The following is a 19548-nucleotide window of genomic DNA, read 5'->3' on the forward strand; positions in this document are numbered from 1 at the left end:
GAAACAAGCTCAGACTTTCCTCTAATATCATGAAGACATTTATTGTTAGTCACAGGAGGTCCAAGGGACAGAAGTAAGTATAATCTAATCCCATCATCACTACTAGTAAGACAACTGCAAGAATATGCCCAGAAAATGGGTCTGAATGGATAATTTATGAAGAGAAGTACGTTCTGATTTTTACCATTTTGTGAGACTGATAATATTGACAGATTATAGTCAGAAGAAAATTAGAGATAACTTTCCAAAGTCATAGTAGTAGTCAAAACTAAGCTATTTATAAAACATTTCTAGAAAGTTTACACCATTCTTTCCAATTTTTTTCATTTACTTCAGATTTTAAAATACCTATCTTCTATGAGAGTGAAGTTCTAAAATTGTGGAATTAAGACCTCATGTCTTTGACATGGTGGGATCTGAAAGTAAATCAGAGAGAGAGAGAGAAGAGAGAACAGTACTGTCTAGATAAAAATTCCATTAGAAACCAGAACCTTGAATAGGGAAGGAAATCACATAGGAAAATACCAGCTGTTTCAAAACAATCCATAAATGAAACCTACAGAGGTAACAGCAGCAGCAAGGACCCATATGACCAATCAACTTACATGAAAGATAGTATAAATGAATGTCTGAGGAAATAATACACTTAAAACTTAAGAGTTATATGTTTAAAAATTAAGCCCAAGCATTTAATTGAAATATTTTGGACCAACGTCATCTAGATCTTTTAACTTCAAGTCATGAAAGTGTTAGAATTTCTTTGGCCATCATCTTTCATCTCTTAAATATTAAAATATCTACTGAGAACTAGAATTAATTCTTAGAAAAGTACATCTAGACACATCTAGATATTCAACATCAAAGTAGTTTCGATTGTTATCAACCTGGATTGGCAAAAAAAAAAAAAAAAATTTTTTTTTTTTTTTTACTTTTTAAGAAAGAGACTCCCCGTCAACAGAAGCTCCAAGTCAAGAGTTGCCAGGTGTATGTAGCATATAAAGAGCTTTATTCAAGATTCTTTTAACTCAATTGGAATTCAACAAACAAGCTATTTAATTAAACACACAAGATCTCCTCATGCTGAAAATTTGTAGAGACTTTCTGTCTCATGACAGAAAGTCAGTATGTGAGGAATAATTTGCTGTGAGATTAACTCTCTGTGGCGTTAGGACTGTGGAGACAGAAGCTTAAAGATAGGCAGTGTCCAAATATGTAAACCACATGGTGTTTCCTCTCCACTCATGGCATAGAATGGAAAGAGTAGGTTGGCTCTATCACTTACTAGCTGTTTTGACAAGTTACTCAACCACAGTGAACCCATATCTCCATCCGACTTCTTGTGGTACATAAAAATCTAGGAAGTTTTGTGGCTATTCAAGATTTTGTTTTCCCCTTCAGACAAAACTATGTTTTACACAGTATTCTCCTGAGTATGTGAAAAGTGTTATTGTGTAATACACTTTTGAGATAAGCCTTTATGTATTGGTGACCCCTGTGGTTTTAGAAAAACAGTTAAAAGAGTACTTGCTATGTGTGATGTACTGTTTTAAACACTTTACAAACTGTAACTCATTTAATCTTCATGAGAAGCTTATGAGGTAGGCACTATTATTACCACCCTCGTATGGAAGATGAATAACCGAGGTCCAAATGCCCAAGGCACACAGCTGGTGAGAAATCAAGGACCCAGGCCCAGGGACTCTGGCTCAGAGTCCATGCTCTTCCCCCCTGTGTGTGCCATCTCCCCATGTAATGAAAGAAAAAACATCAAGCCCAGATAACAGTCATAACTAGAAGAGTTCAGTAATTCAACTATAAAAAAGGAAAAGGACTCACATATTCAAATCATCACCGCGAGAAAGAATGGCCCTAAAATAAGGCAGAAAAATCTTACTTTAAGCAACTGGTACTACTAATATTATAAGTGGTAAGATTTTAAAAAAAATAGCAAAACATTTTCAAGTAACCCATAGGAGTAGGGCTTATAAACTTAGAAATATGATGGAGTCAATGTTAGGATCTTCTCGGATGAACATAATACTTTCTTATGCTTTATCGTGAATGATTCCTGGAATATACTAGGAAGCCATCCCATTCTACTTAAGGTACAAGTAATTACAAAAGATAGCTTAGGGGTTATATAGTTACTGTGTATACAGGGATTGTTTCTTAACTCTCTTGTGTTTGCTTTCATGACAGCCCTGCGTCTTTCACCTCTGGCAAACATTTAGACTTTGTACTTTTTACCTGCGCCACTTTTTTTTTTTTAAAGCATTTTTGTTGAAGTGTAATTTACAAACCATAAAAGTCACCTGTTGTTAAGTGACATTTCAGTGGCTTGTAGTAAATTTATACAGTAGTGAAACTTTCATTACAATCCACTTTTAGAACATTTCCATTATCCCAAAGGGCTCTGTCGTGCCAGTGTGCATTCCCTTCTGTGAGGTTTTAATTACCTTTATTGTTATATGATTAGCATTTTCGCCTATACTTTTGTCCTCTTTGCTTTGCCTGGTTGTTATATCTAGTTTTTATCTTTATTTCGGTTTCTTTTAACCTTCAGTTATTATTCAAGCAGGTGACCTTGTTATGAAGTCTTTTCAGGGAATCAGATGTCAGTTCTTAGTGCACAGGAATGTGACTGCTATGGTTCCAGCCACTTCTTGGCTTCTCGCACGCTGAGGCTGTTGGTACATGAATTGGTGCTCATGGTGGGAAGGTGAGACACGTGTAGAGATAACGTTTTAAGGGTCTTCTCAAGTGGAGAAATCTGACTGCTGTGTCCTTCACTGTGTGCCTGCAGTTTGCCCTTGTTATAAAATCCAACAGATCAAAAGCCTCTGTGGGTAAGGAAGAGAAGGAGGGAGAAAGGCACATATGTGTATTTCTTTTCATCTTCTCTTTTTATGTAGAAAGAATTGTAACCCTTCTTTCCTGTAGGGAAAAGGTAAGGAAACTAAAGAGGATTCAATGTGATGTTCTTGGGAGGCTGAAATAATTGAGACAACGAAGCTTTGTTGCCTCAAGAAATCTTAGTTTGCAGGGAGCGAAAAAGAAATTGCTTACTCTTCATCCCATTTTCTCCATTTTTGTAAAGAACTCAGTAGAACAAGACAGAACAGGCTCAACACAGAAACTTGAAGCATGACACCGGGATCCAAGAGCCTTATCTATATGGTTCAAAGGAAAAGGAAAGAAAAGTTGAATATGTTTGGGAGCTGTGAGGCCAAGTCATAATAATACATTAGAAATAAATTTAATACATGTAAAGTGTTTGTAAAGTAAAATTAGAGTCCTGCAGAAAAATAAAATTTAAAAATAATAGATTAGATCAAAGACCTATTGGAGGGAAAAGTCTATGCAGACTGCACAGTAGAAGAGATGACGAAAAGTAATGTGACACAGGGGAAATATTCTAGCCTCAGATTCAGGAAACCATGATCTTAATTTAACCATGATTTTAATTCTTGCCCTGATACTAGCCAACAATAATCTTAGACAAATCACTTAAATAATCCAGGCCTCAGTTTCCTCATATGTAACAGGAAAAGGTTCACTTATATTGCTCATAGCTTAGATTCTTTTGTGCTTTAAAATTACACAAGGAGATGGCAACTGAGCACAGGAAAAGATGTTCATCATTGGCCAGTAGGGAAATGCAAATATTACCACAACAAGATATCACCACACATCTATCACAGTGGCTAAGAGAAAAAATAATGACAATACCAAATGCCCTCGAGGATGCAGAGAAACTTAGAGAGAGAGACACACACACACACACACACACACACACACACACACGGAGGGAATGAACTTGCGTGCATATACAAATAATTCTCTCATTTGGATCTCAAAAGGAGGATCCAGTCACTGCCTAAAGCTTAGGCTACACTACTTGGATAGTTAAGCCTAGAATAGCAACTTTCATGCTACAAATTCTACCTGAGTATGTGACTGCTTTTGCAGTTATTTGAGACTCGGCTTGAGTCCGCCATGTTGATGTTTGGTGTTACTCCCCCTCCCCCTTAAAATCTCCAAGTTTTAGAAGGGGGAATAAACTCAAATGCGTTTACGATAAATGAGCTTCAAATGTACAGCGTCTCCATCGGTGGCTCAGAGTCTTGATTACTGTAGCTTTATATGAAGTCTTGTAAGTCCTCCAATTTTATTCTGCTTTTTCAAAGTTGTTTTGGTTGTTTAGGTCCTTTTCATTTCAAAGTGAATTTTAGAAACAGCTTATCAACGCTACACAAAAATCTCCTGGGATTTTGACTGGGATTTCATTGAATCTATAGATCAATTTGGGGAGGGTTGATATTGTAACAATACTGAGTCTTCTGAACCATGAACATGGTGTATCTCTCCATTTATTTAGATTTTCTTTAAATCTCTCCGCAGTGTTTTGGAGTTATAATGTACAGGTCTGGCAAATTTTTTGTCATATTTATACCTAAGTATTTCACATTTTATTTATTTATTTTTTTAAAAAAATATTATTTATTTATTTAATTTATTTTTGGCTGCATCGGGTCTTTAGTTGTAGCACGTGGGCTCTTTGTTGCGGTGCCCAGATTTCTCTCTAGTTGTGGCATCTGGGTTTTCTCTCTCTAGTTGTGGCACGTGGGGTCCAGAGCACGTGGGCTCAGTAGTTGTGGCATGTGGGCTTAGTTGCCCTGCGGCATGTGGAATCTTAGTTCCCTGATCAGGGATCGAACCCGCGTCCCCTGCATTATAAGGCAGGTTCTTTACCACTGGACCACCAGGGAGGTCCTAGTTTTTCACATTTTAAATGGTATATTTTAAACATCTCAGTTTCCAAGTGCCTATTGTCAGTGTGTAGAAATACTGTTCATTTTTGTATATTTATAATACTTCCATTCTGTTGGATAGCACTTGATCACAGCCTCCCCTATTGCAGGTTTGGCTGGGAAATGTTACTATCTAGTGTCTTCCCAAATGGAAAAGAACATGAAATTGATAAAATAGCTAACTAGTAACAACCCAAATATTGACGAATGATGAAAATGTTCAGGATTTAGAAGTCTCTTGAAAAATTGCTCCCAGGAGCATTTTTAAGTTTAAATACCTTCATGTTAAGCAAATCATTGTGGAAGAATAGATAAGATTCACTAGAGGAGCATAATAAAAAACGTAATGGAATCAAGCACATTCAAGTATTTGTCGTTTGATAAAGGTGACATTTCAAAACTGCTGAGATGAACTTGGAATTGTAATTTCATACAAAATCTTAGCAGCAAGGTAGACAGGTTAAGTTTGAGATGCCTGTTAGATTGGGGAGATGTCTGGGCTAGAGATAAAAATTGGGGAAATCACCGAAAGCCAGAGCAGAGGTAGAAGGGTCCATGGCTGAGTCCTAGGTATTCCAAAATTCAGAAGTGGAGCAGTTGATGAGGTAGCGAAGAAGACTGAGCAGAATCCCGGCAGTTAGGAGGAGATTCGGTGTGGGAAGTCACGTGGGGAAGTTTTCCAGGCAGGAGTGGTCACAGAAGACGAGGGCTGAGAATTGATCATTCAATTCAGAGACATAGAAGTTTTTGGGGACCTTGACAAGAGCAGTTTCTGGGAATTAGGGAGGCAACAGCCTGATTTAAGGGGATTTAAGAGACAAATGGGAGAAAAATAATTGGAGATATAGCAGAGTAGACAACTTTCAAGAGGTTTTCCTGTAAAGATAGGCAGAAAGACAAAGTGGAAGCTGGCGAGGGCTGTGGTCAAGAGAGGATTTGTGTTGTTGTTTTAAGATTAAAGAACTTAGAAAATGTACACATGCACCAATGGGAATGATGTCGTGAAGAGAAAACATGATGTAAAAGAGCAAGGGGAGAATCGCTGGGACCATGTCTTTGTCTAGGAAGAGAGAATAGGATCTAGTCCATAAGTGCTGGGGCCTTAGAACAATGGGCAGTGCAGCCGTTGTCACAGGAGGGAAACGGGAACGTGGCACAGTTGCAGGTAGGCGGGGAGATGTGGCCAGCGACTAAGCTCTCACTGTCTTGCTTGTGTGTTTTCGGTGTAATGAAAGCAAGGTCATCAGCCCCAAGTGAGGGCGGGGGAGAAGGGATGAAATGGTCGTCTTGGATGAATGGACTGGAGAGAAATGGACAGACAACACTGAAGGCTCGCTTGAGGTTAGCGGTCATGAACTTAGAGGGAAAGCCGTCGGCTTAATTTTCTGTTTTTCTCCACCCATGTTTGGCCACGTGAGTGCATGCAGGTCCAGAGTAGGTCATGTTGATTTATCCAGGGTGAGGTCTTCTCAGGTGACTTTGAGGAAGTGAGGGAAAGGCAAAGGAGTGAACTGAAGCTGGTTTAAGAGAGAGCTGAGGACATGGGGCAGTGAGGGACGGGTGTAGGGTCAGCTTCAGATGGAAGAATCGTAAGGGTTGGCATGTGAGCGGGATGCAGGGTGGGCTCCTTGATCTGAGATTGCAGAGGGTTTTTACTCATGAGCAGATAAAAGCCAAGAGTTGGAGAGAGATAGCAGAGAACTGGAAAGCCAGGATATTGGAAGGATTATCTATGTGGGTACCGAATTTACGCTCAGAACCTGAAGCCTTAGCTCTTATTTTCTAATATCCTTTGCTGCCATTGGACTGATAACATGTTTAGTGTTCTTACTTGCAACAGTTTCATGTCTCTTCTTTCATAGTTTCTGTTTCTTAGTCCTTAGTGCTCTGTGAGATTTTGTGTTGTCTTTCATTCCATCTATTGCATTTAAAATTTTAGCCATTATATTTCTCATTTCCCAGAGTTCTTTCTTGCTTCTGATTAACTTTTCATAGCATCCCACTGGAGGAAAAAAATTGAGTTTTTGGTAATCCGCATGATTTGTTGTACCATGTATAGTTCATGCATCAGAATATGGTTCTTGTTCTCCAGTAAGTTCCTTTCTGCACTCAGGTATTACATTTTTACACATAAATTTTTCCCCAAATGATGAAGTATATTGTGTTACATAGTTAACTTTTAAACATCTTTCATTTTAGGTATCAAAAAGTAAAGATGGAAAAGAACAAAGTGAAACTGTATCACCATCCGAAGATGAAACATTCTCCTGGCCAGGTCCCAAAACAGTTATGTTGAAAAGAACATCCCAAGGCTTTGGTTTTACATTAAGGCATTTTATTGTTTATCCCCCAGAGTCTGCAATTCAATTTTCATATAAGGTAAGAGAAGTAATTAAAGTAGAACACAAGGCAAATCCTGTCTCCTTCTTGTCTTCCTCTCATCCTGCCTTCTTTCTATCTTAAAAGAATCGTGTCATATCTGCATTTTTATTATATTCTTTTCCATCTTTTAGATATTTTTTACCTTCTAGAACAAACACTTTAATCTCCTCTGAAAGGTCATACTGATTATGAACTCCAAATCTTTTTTACTAGAACTTCTAATTCTAAACTTCACTCTACTTTTTCTAATGTGTAGCTGTTTTTCTAATATCTAGAAAGGTGGTTGAGCTTTCTAGGCTGAGCATGCAGAGGAAATATTATAGTTCGTTAAAATATTTGGACAGTTATAAAAAATTATTAGAATTAGACTGATACTTAACTTTCAGATAGGTAATATGATGGCAAGTCAGAATTTAAAAACACAGCTTCTCACTAGAGTGCATTACACTAATATGTTTCAACATATAGGAACATGGTCTAATAAGCAGCGGATGGAATCATTATAATGGCAGCTGACATCCTGAGTACTTGTTCTGTATTCTTTATGAGCATTATATCAGTTTATTATTAACCTCATATAATAGATATGGAAACTGGTCTGAGTCATATAATGAGTAAGTGGTGGACCTAGGATTTGAACTTGGCCAACGTGAATGCCTGATGCTTAACTGTTGTTCAACAGTGTAATGCAAATAATGGCATTCAGAAGACTTCGAAGACTTTGGCCAAGCCACTTAACTTCTTTTGGCTTCTAGATTTCCATTCTAATTCGAGGGGATTGTACTAGAAGATTAGAAAATCCTTTCTAATTCTAAATATCTGTGAATCTTGGGCTGTCTTGTAAAACATAGTGTCAAATTGCTTCTGGAGGCCACACTTTTTTTATTATATCTTTCTTAAATATTTCTATCTAGGAAAATGTCTTATAAGATAAGCTTTTAAAAGTACTAAAGAGTTTTTAAGAATTGAATAATTTCTATCTTTAGAATTAAAATTGACCAGTTTGGTGTTCCTGAAATGTATAAAACAGTTGAACTGGATTCCCTAAGAATCGCCTTTATATTTAAATGTCTTAAATAGTAAAACTTAGGTGTTAGGTCACATGTGAGAGTAGTTGAAAATTTAAGTCCCTTGCGTTAATTACATATTAAGACTGAATTTTATTTTTTGTCTTTTGGTTTTGTTTTGAAGAAGAGCTTTGGATCATGATGATGTAGATAGTACAGTTTTTATAAGATGATTTTACTAAACACGGATTTCAAATGCATTATTATTATTGTTATAATCGGAAAATATTTCTAGAAATTTTAGAGGCACAGTGTAGCTGCTAACACAATCTTTGGAGTCAAAAGGGCCTGGGTTTGAGTCCCATCTCTGCCCTTGTTAGCTTTGTGACCTTGGGTTAGTCTCCTAATAGACAGTGACAGCACTTTTCTCACTGTGGCTGTGTTAAGTGATATAATACATATAAAACAGTTAGTACAGGAATTGGCAGACAATAATTGCTCATTAAACCTCAGCTATTAATGCTGTTATTTAACACAGATGTTCTTGCAAATAGGTCTGTCTTGTACCTTTTACATGGATAATATTTATTGAAATCTTTTCAGTTATAAAAATTTGATCATTCACTTCAAAGGAGTATATAAAAATTAATATTGTAGAGCTTTCAGAAAATGTGCAGCTAATACAACGTCTTTATTATGTATCTGGCAACCTTGGCAGTCTCAGAACAGAGCATATAACCAGGAAAAAACCATGTATTTGGGCAGCCAAAATAAAGGTCAAAAATTGTATAACAAATTATCAGCCCTTCACTAAATCTCTGTTTTTCTTTCTGCAGTACATTGTAGTTTTTGTATGGTAGAGGCTCAACAAATATTTGAATAAATGTATTTTTATGCTAGTTTTTCAAAGTTGCTTTTCTAATTTCCCAGCTAGAGGTAGATAACATGGCAGCAAGACAGCCTGGTAGCAATGAAAGCAACCAAATAGATAAAGCTCAAGGTTTTAAATATATACCAATTTGGAGCCAATGTATCCAAAGACAGTTCTGGGTCCTGTAATAGCCTTTAAAGGCCCATTTTTCGATGTATAGTACATAAGTGATGACCAGCCTGGCCCTCTCTGTACAGCTGTTTACTTCTGACAGCTCTCCGCGGATGTCCGTTTTAGACATCTTACACTCAGTATGTCAGAAGCTTCTGTTGTCCTCATAAATTGGCTTTACCTACAGCCTTCGCATCTCTGTGTGTGACAGCTTCCTCCTTCTGGCAAGAGGCACTGTTTGTGAGACTGTAATTGGCACATTTTGGGGAGGGCAGTTTGACTTGAATTGAGCCTCACTGTGATTTTACCAGTTACAAACATTATTCATATATGAATATATATATTTTTATTTTGTAGGATGAAGAAAATGGCAACAGAGGAGGTATGTTATAAAAGGTTTAATTTTTCTCTGAATGTTTTTTTACCCATGCCCTTCCAGTCTTTAAGTAATATTCAATGAGATGATATAGTTTTTGGAGTCCAAATATATAACAACAGTCCTTAGATGTGAGAGTCATAGAAATTAAACGTTTTTACCGTAGACTTCAAAATTTTATGGATTCCATTGTGTCACCATAATTTGTGTGACGATTTTATTGTCATTTATATATTAGTGATTATGTGGGGGAACGTATCATGATTCTGAGGGAAGTAATTCTGAGATTTTTTATTCAATTAGTAATCTTTTAAATTTAGTGATTCTTTTAGTGTGTGTTTTATCTGCTAGATTTATTGGTTCAAATATTGAGAAGTAGAGTATTTTGGTTCTTGTAGTTAGTCTTACTCTTGATTTAAACATATTTAATGAACTTAAAGGCTGGGGATGGGGTTATTTCTTAAAAACTGCCATTTATTTTTGTTTCAATCTTGTATGAACTTCAATGAATTAAAATTTATACACAATAAAAAGCACCCATCTAGAAAACATTTCTATATAATTTTAGATGTTTAAAAAGTTGTAAAAATAGTGAAAAGTTTCCATATATCTTTCATTCAACTTCCCCTAGTGTTAAAAACGTAACTATGGTACAGTTAACAAAATTAAGGCACTCCTATCTAAACTGCAGGATTTATTTGGATTTTTCCCCTTTTCTGTTCCCGGAGTTCACATTGCATTCATTTGTCACACCCCCTTGGTTCTTCTAGTCTGTGACAGTGCCTCAGTCTTTCCTTGTAATTCACGGGCTTGATAATTTTGAGTAGCACTGATCAGTTATTTTGAATGTCTTTCAGTTTGGTTTTGTCTTGATGTTTTCTTATTATTAGTTTGAAGTGATGCATTTTTAGCAAGAGTACCCATTTGCACGTAATTTAAGTGTACTGTTATACTTCAGGTTTTGTTGTGATAAATATGTAATGGGAAACCACCATTCCAATCAAGATGTGATATCAAAAAGAACCTTTGAGTCATTCCATAAAGTTCCCTTGTATGGCTTTGCTGTCAGCACTCTGCTGGCCCTAGACAATCGCTGAGCTGCTTTCTGTCACTATAGATGAGTTTTGCCTCCTCTAGAATTGCTTATAAATGGAATAATACAATGTGTACTCTTTGTATCTTTCAAAGATACGTCTTCTCAGCCCGTCTTCTTTGGCGTAGTAGTTTTTAGATTCACCACTTTGTAAGTGTAGGTACTAATAGTACTACTTATTTTGCTGAGTGGTTTTTTCCCTTGCTTGCATAGACCATAAATTGTTTATCCACTCACCTGTTGATGAACCTTTATGATACCCATCTCTGATTTGAGGTCTTGGAATGATTATGTTAAGGGTTAAACTGAGAGGAAAATGGTTTCTTTCAGCACTATCAAAAGTAATGAGTGTGTAGGGTGAGGTAGGACCCTTCATAGTTGTCACCGTTGTGCAAGATGGGCCACTCCTTGCACAAGGTCACCATCTGTCGTGCACCAGGGCTCAGGATGGATTCCAAATGTTACTTGGCCTTAGTGGGGAAAGGGAAGACTGACAAAACCACGATAGGCAAGAGAAAAGAAGACGTGGGTCCTCTGTCTCCCCATCATCCTACAGAGTGATGTACTGATGCCTGGACTACCTACCAGACACACAGCGCCTAGAATTTCATGCCTGTCATGTTCTAGTTTCTACTGGGAGAGATATACTGCTAATAAATGTAGAGGGACTTAGTTATAAAACTTTATTCTGCAGATGATTATATTTCTGACATATCCATTCACTGAAGTGACATTTCATTATATGCTTTGACTGGAGATAATAGACTTAAACATTTGTAAGGGAAAACTTGGAAGATCTAGATCTAATAGAAGGAGATTTGGAGAGGCATGATAAAGTGAGACTAAAGGGTGTCATCTGCTGGGAAAAATTACAGTTTAAATACCATTTTATTTATTAATTTATACTTAATCTCATTCAAAAAAGTGTTTGTGTACACATGCATGTATTATAGTAAGATAAAAATAAGATTAAAACGTTCATGGGGGAAAAATGAATTAAACTGACATTTGAGAGGTTTAGTCCACATAAATGTGTGCTGCAGATCCTACACTGTTATCAAAAATGGGCTATAAATTTGCTTCTGAGCTTTTCCAATGGCAAGAAAAAAAGAAAGAGAGAGAGAGCGAGAGAAAGAAAGAAGGAGAGAAGGAAGGAAGGGAGGGGGAGGGGAAGGGAGGAAGGGAGGGAAGGAGGAAGGAAGGATGGATTATTATTTAAGGATTAGCCAAGGATTCACATTATCCATAAGAAAACAACATCTGGTTTGCCCTGAGGTCTGAGACACATTTCTCCTATGGTTCCTCCTAATGGAAACAAAGAATAATATAGTAGGTAACATCCTCAGTACCATCCCTTTATATGACTATTTTTAAAGAGATTTCTCAATGTAAGCTGTTTCAAAACCCCACGGTCCAATTTAGTGTAAAGAACTTCTCAACTGGGGACAGATTTGCTCCCCAGGGAACACATGGCAGTGTTGGTTGTCGCAGTTAGGGTGGGGGGAGAGTGTGCTGCTGGCATCTAGCAGGGAGAGGCCAGAGATGCTGGTAAGAATCCTACAATGCACAGGACACCCCCCTTCCCACCCCCGCCACCCCAAAGAATTATCCGGCCCAAATGTTAATAGTGCCAGTGTTGAGAAACCTTGGGTTATAGTGATGGATGCCAAAACAATGGCCCGACTGTACAGGTCCCCAAGAGTCTGGCTTGATCTGGTGACAATACTCGGACCATTTAGAAGAATGGATATTAAGGACTACATATCCAGTGATCTTTCATGATTATTATACCTCACAACTGAATTTTGATCTGAATTGAGTTACCGCTATAGTTTGAGGTTAAATTATCTGGCCATTCTACTGGCATTGCATGTTGTCAATGAAGGAGTAATCATGAGTAAGAAAAATGTTAGTTTAAGAAAATATAGAGTCAATCAGTATGTTAATAACTAGAAGATAAAATAGCTAAAAGAAAAAAAATCAAAGAATGTAAATAATTGAAATGTAATAATCTTATCATTAGGAATCCAACAGATTGAGGGAGAAAATAATTATAAGCTAGTTTAACAATTTAATTTAAAAGGCCAATAGAAGAATTAAAATAAACACAATGTAACTAAGGTTTTAAAATAAGAAAAATACAAATTCAAGCACCTTACCTCTTACGAAGCAGGTCCATCAAAGTAAGATTATTTATAAAGTTCAGAACATCTGTATGGTTTTCTTCCTAAGAAGAACACTATAAAAAGATATGAGAATACCTAAAGAAATAATTTTATGATATGTTTGTAATATACCTGAAAGGAGAACTACTTGATTTTTAATTTTTTTTTTTTTTTTTTTTTTTGCGGTACGCGGGCCTCTCACTGTTGTGGCCTCTCCCGTTGCGGAGCACAGGCTCCGGACGCGCAGGCTCAGCGGCCATGGCTCACGGGCCCAGCCGCTTGGCAGCACGTGTGATCTTCCCAGACCGGGGCACGAACCCGTGTCCCCTGCATCGGCAGGCGGACTCTCAACCACTGTGCCACCAGGGAAGCCCTGATTTTTAATTTTTTGAGGGTGGTAGAAATTAATATCTGATTGAGGACTTAATCTATAGTAGGAATCATAATATGTGTTATTATGCTGTTTAATCCTCACTGTAATGCTGTGAGGTGTGAGACAGTATTCCCATTTTGTAGACGAGGAAACTGAGGCTGAAAAAGACGTAAAGTAACTTGCCCAAGATCACACAGCTAAGTCACAGAGCTGGACTTCCAAATCAGGCATGTATAACTCTGAAGCCCATCTTCTTTAAACTGTGCGATTTTATATCTGTTGACTTAAAAAAATAGTTTGACTTACATAGGGTCAAGAATTAGTAGATAAATATAGGGTATATTTACTATGCTAGGAAATTAACTCTGTGAAATGTCTCCGCATTGAGAAAGTTAAAAACAAGGAAGCATGGGGGACTTCCCTAGCGGCCCAGTGGTTAGGACTCCCAATGCAGGGAGTGCAGGTTCGATCCCTGGTCGGGGAACTAAGATCCCACATGCTGCATGGCGCGGCCAAAAAGCGAAAAAAAAAAAACCAAAAAACAAGGAAGCCTGTTCCATATTTGTGAACACTTAAAGACAAAGAATTCACAACAAAGTCAGGGAAACACCAAGTTCAGAGGCCCCAGACATCTTATAGGAGCACCCACCACTTGTTACTGGACTCTGAATAGCTGGCTGGCAGTGGACCTGGAAAGTTAAATGAGTTTAAAGAGTTCCTAGTTCTCTGTGTCCTTTTGCCTCCCTGGGCCAGGCTTGCTTTCGTCATCCCAGTTGGCAGTGGGAGTCACAGGCTGGTCTACAGAGGCCTACTTAGCTTACGTTTAGTACTCATAATACCATTTCAGATAAACTGATCAGATCATCCGTCAGAACATATTCTATGTGAAAAATGTGTTCTGACTTGTGAACAATTATTTATAGATCCGTTTAAAAAATACAACCTATTTAGAGACAGATGACACGTAATCTGTTATTTTGACTCACCTGAATGTTTCGATATTTATTTTATAGTCTCATTTCCTTTTCAGACTTATTTTCAAGCGTACTGAGATTACGAGATCCTTTTATATGAATTTTGTTTAATGAAATAGAATCCCAACCTCCGGTATAATGATCCGAGTCAGAGCCTAGAATCACTGGAGAGAAAAGAATTCCCAGAATTTTATTCAAGCTCCTAAGAGATCCTGCTGTGTTGCCAGAATTCTGTGGAACGGTTGAAAGGTCTTGTTTGGTGTTCTTTCCTTTGGTACCTCAGTGGAGTCTCTTGCCAGTCACTTTTCCGATTATTCTCTTTACCCAGCTTTTCCATTCTGTTATATATTATTTCTCATATCTTGTATATATGTGTCCTCTCTTGTGTTTTAAAAGTTATTTTTCTTTCTTGTTGGTTAGTTTTCTGCGCTATAATGCAAATACTGTTTACAAGAGAAAGGCCATCAAGGTAGAAAAATACTTCTTGGTGATAATAATGCTGGCGGATAATTGCCATCTTGCTGACGTCCTGTTGTCCCTTAAATCATAAATTCATAAATAATCAAAATAAGAATAATAGAAGGTTTGTAATTACCATTATTTCTCCTTTACTTATTCTATGAGAAAAAGTCTACCTCAGCTTAGTTGTAGGGACACTTCCAGTATTCTAAAGTGTGTATGTCATTTTGTTAGATGCTCGATAACTGGTGGATTTCTACTTTGGCATTAAACTGTATATTCAAGCATGTTAATAGTAGGAAAAAAAAGTATCTGGGAATTCTGTATACTTTCTCAGTAGTAAAAATTTGTATTTTGTGATTGCGGTCACTTCTGACAAACGGCTCTGTAGTCCGTGTTAGAGTTTTCTACTGAAGGATAGTTTAGTGGCAAGACATAGAACCCCCCGCCCCTGCCAGGCCACCTTAGGAAAGATGTGTTAATTCTAAGAAACAAATAAGACATCTCCAAATTCAAAGTCAAGTGCTGTAGGATACCCAGGGTGCCCCAGACACCAGAATTAGGACCTGGAAAGTAACTAAATGCAGAGTAACAACACAGACAACAGCAACAAAATCTTGGCATATGATCCTCCAAGGGCCTAAACTCTGCTACTTACAGGATGGTTTAAATGATGTTCACAGATAATTTTGATTATACATGATTGTCTCATATGCTGACCTCTGTAGAAGGAACAACCCTAACTGTATCTTCTTCCTTCCTTCCTCTCTCATCATAATAATTCCAAATTCCCTAAGAGAGAAATGTAATTGGCCTAGTTCATCGTTTAATGAACAGCACTCACTATGTTTAGAGATCAAATGTTCTTCAGTTTAATGAAGATCTAAATTCTGTAGAGCTGAGAAAATTGAGTATATTTTATGCCATTGATTTCCATTAATAGATTGAAAACCTATTCCCTCAGGATAATATAACGCTAAATTATGGACCTGAAAATTGGTTGGAAGAAGAAATTCTTATTATGGGTAGGTCTGTGGTCTGTGGTGTGGTGGTAGGGTGTCAGAATTGTGTTCATGTTACTTTTGAAATGTAGCAATACTAACCGAGTGGGCTTCACAGATCTCATGATGTCTTTGGGAAGGCACATTAACTGAACCCCTTAGGATCCATTTTTAACTGTATTGACAGGTAAATTATTTGAGCTTTGAGTTTCTCTGGTAGTTAGGTAAATATACTAATTAGCTGCATATTTTTATTAACTTCTAGTGCTGTTCAGTTGAACAACCACAGGTGTCTTAAACTGTCTTGAAGATATTTTACAAAGTAGAAATGATGATGGTGGTGGTGATGATGATGATGATGATGATGATGAAGATGATGGTGGTGGTGATGCTGGTGATGGGGAGATGATGATGATGAAGATGATGCTGGTGATGGTGGTGACGGGGTGATGGTGATGGGGTGATGATGATGGTGATGGGGTGATGATGGTGATGGTGATGATGGCTGTGATTGTGGTGATGAGGACGATGATGGTGGTGATGGTGATGATGGTGGTAGTGACCGGGTGGCGGAAGCAGCTAACTTACAATGTGCCAGGTGCTGTTCTAAGACTCTGCATGGATTAACTCATTTAATCATCACAACAACTTTCTGGGGGTGGATATTATTATCATCTTTTTTTTTTTTTTTTTTTTGCGGTACGCGGGCCTCTCACTGTTGTGGCCTCTCTCGTTGCGGAGCACAGGCTCTGGACGCGCAGTCTCAGCGGCAATGGCTCACGGGCCCAGCCGCTCCGTGGCATGTGGGATCTTCCGGGACCCGGGCACGAACCCGTGTCCCCTGCATTGTCAGGCGGGCTCTCAACCACTGTGCCACCAGGGAAGCCCTCATCTCCACTTTTAAGATGAGGAAATTGAGGCACAAAGTGTCTAACTAGCAAGTGGTAGAGTTGGACAGTTTGATTCTAGAGTTTTCTCTCAATTCCCACCCCAGCTTCTCAGAAAGAACTTTACTCTCACATAATTCATTCTTGAAAATGTGAAAGAAAGAGGGTTCTGTTCCCTTGAAAGTCAAGCAGTATTAAAAAAATCACTGAGGGACTTCCCTGGTGGTGCAGTGGTTAAGAATCCGCTTGCCAATGCAGGGGACATGGATTCGAGCCCTGGTCCAGGAAGATCCCACATACCACAGAGCAACTAAGCCCGCGAGCCACAACTACTGAAGCCCGTGCACCTAGAGCCCGTGCTCCACAACAAGAGAAGCCACCGCAATGAGAAGCCTGTGCACCACAACGAAGAGTAGCCCCCTCTCGCTGCAACTAGAGAAAGCCTGTGCACACAATGAAGACCCAATGCAGCCAAAAAAAAACAGAAAAGTAAAAAAATCACTGATTCAAAATTCAGGTATAATTTTGTTAACATAGAATTAGCATATCATACTTACTCTTTAGTTTTCTTCTTTATCTTCATAATTGAATATGTACTGTTGGCTTAAATCTGCTGGGCTTAAGGATAAAGCATCGTTGCTTTAATGTCTGCAGTTGGTTTTCATCTTTGATTCAGTTGTATTATGACTGACAACACTTTTTTTGTTTTTGTTTTGTTTTGTTTTTTTTTACTTATTTTTGTGAAATGATAAGAGCACTTATAGGTATTTACCCAAGATAAATGAAACATGCCTGCAAGAATATTTGTACAGAAATGTTCAAATTATTCATATTAAATAAGCACTGGATTGAGTCGACCTAAATATTAATCAACATATGAATTGATGACCAAATTGTGGTATATCCATATAATGGACTACACAGGGCATCTTGGATCAGTCTCAAAAGCATTTATTTTCTTGAGGTGGAATTCACCTAACATAAAATTCACCCTTTTTTTTTTTTTTTTTTTTTTTTTTGCGGTACGCGGGCCTCTCACTGATGTGGCCTCTCCCGTTGCGGAGCACTGGCTCTGTACGCGCAGGCTCAGCGGCCATGGCTCACGGGCCCAGCCGCTCCGCGGCATGTGGGATCTTCCCGGACCGGGGCACAAACACGTGTCCCCTGCATCGGCAGGCGGACTCTCAACCACTGTGCCACCAGGGAAGCCCCAAAATTCACTCTTTTAAAGTGACCAATTCAGTGACATTTAGTAGAGAATTAAAGAACATGTATGCAGTGTGCATCTGCCACCTCTATCTAGTTCCAAAACATTCCGTCACCCCAAAAGAAAACCCATGTCCAGTAAGCAGTCATTCACTGTTCTCCCCTCCCCCAGGTCCCTGGCAACCACCAATCTGTTTTCTGTCCCCATGGATTTAACCTATTCTAGATATTTCATATAAATGGAATCATACAATATGCAACCTTTTTCATATGGCTTCTTCCACTTAGTGTAATGTTTTTGAGGTTTGTCTGTGTGTCACATATATCAGTACTCCATTCCTCTTTATGGCTGAATAATATTACATTGTAGGTATATACCACAGTTTGTTTATCCATTCATCCACTGATGGACATTTGGGCTGTTTCCACCTTTTGACCGTTGTGATTAGTGCTGCTATGAACATGCATGTGCAAGTGTTTGTTTGCATTCCTATTTTAAATTCTTTGTGGTATATACCTAGGAGTGGAATTGCTGGGTCATATGGTGATTCTATGTTTAACATTTTGGGGAACCGCTAAACGGTTTTCCGTAGTACCTGCACCATTTTTACATTCCCATCAGCAATATATGAGGACCCCAGTTCCTCTACATCCTCACCAACACGTGTTATTTTCCATTTTTGTTATTATAACCAACCTATCGAGTATGAAGTGGTGTTTCATTTTGGTTTGCTTTGCATTGCCTTAATAACTAATGATGTTGAGCATTTTCATGGGCTCGTTGGCCATTTTTATATCTTCTTTGGAGAGATGTCTGTTCAAATCTATTGCCCATTTTTTTAATTGGGCTGTTTGTCTTTTTGTTTTTGAGTTGGAAGTATTCTTTATATATTCTAGATACTAGGCCCTTATCAGATACATGATTTGCATAGATCCTCTCTCATTCTGTAGGTTGTCTTTTTATTTTCTTGATAATGTCCTTTGATGCACAAAATTTTAACTTTTGATGAAATCTAATTTGTCTATGTTTATTGCTCACGCTTTTCCTGTCAAACTCATTTTGATTAGTGAAGAAGCCAAGTGCAAAAAGAGTACATACTGTCTGATTCCATTTATGTGAAACTCCAGGAAAGACAAATCTAAACAAATGTGTGGTTGCCTGAATTGACTAGGAAGAGGCACAAGGGAAGTTTTGGGCTTGATGGAAATCTTCTATATCTTGATTGTGGTGGTGGTTGCATGGGTGTGTACATTTGTCCAACTTAGGAACTGTGTACTTAAATGGGTACATTTTATCTTAGGTAAATTATAATAAAGTTGATTTAAAACAAAAAGAACATATGCAATTTATTCAGTCTACTGTTGATGGACATTTAGATTTTTTCCAGTGTTTACCTATTTCAAACAGTGCAACTGTGAGCCATCTTACTACACGTACTTTGTACACAAATGTCCTCATTTCTGGTGGGTATATATATCTAGGGATGGCATTACTGACTCATAGGTATGCATACAATCACATTTAGTAGATACTGCTAAAAAGTTTTCCAAAGTGATTATACCGATTTACACAGCCACTAACAGGGTATGAGAATTCCACTTGCTCCATATCATCACTAACACTTGGCATTTGTCAGTCTTTTTTTTTTTTTTTTTTTGCGGTACGCGGGCCTCTCACTGTTGTGGCCTCTCCCGTTGCAGAGCACAGGCTCCTGACGCGCAGGCTCAGTGGCCATGGCTCACGGGCCCAGCCGCTCCTGGGCATGTGGGAT

The 19548-nt window shown here is 38.1% G+C and overlaps 1 protein-coding gene across 8 annotated transcripts in view; it reads left to right on the top strand.

Moving 5' to 3' along the window:
* ARHGAP21 (Rho GTPase activating protein 21) overlaps window positions 1-19548 on the top strand; it is a 168892-nt gene that overhangs the window by 85344 nt on the left and 64000 nt on the right. For 7 of the 8 annotated variants that reach the window (XM_060292800.1, XM_060292824.1, XM_060292835.1 and 4 more), the window contains exons 3-4: window positions 7011-7190; window positions 9600-9624. The exons of the other annotated variant lie outside the window; for it this stretch is intronic. In XM_060292800.1, coding sequence (XP_060148783.1) covers window positions 7011-7190; window positions 9600-9624 — 205 coding nt within the window. The remainder of the gene's footprint in view (window positions 1-7010; window positions 7191-9599; window positions 9625-19548) is intronic. 8 annotated transcript variants of the gene reach the window in all.

This window comes from Globicephala melas, chromosome 2 (genome assembly GCF_963455315.2).
Source record: "Globicephala melas chromosome 2, mGloMel1.2, whole genome shotgun sequence".
Classification (NCBI taxonomy): Eukaryota; Metazoa; Chordata; class Mammalia; order Artiodactyla; family Delphinidae; genus Globicephala; species Globicephala melas.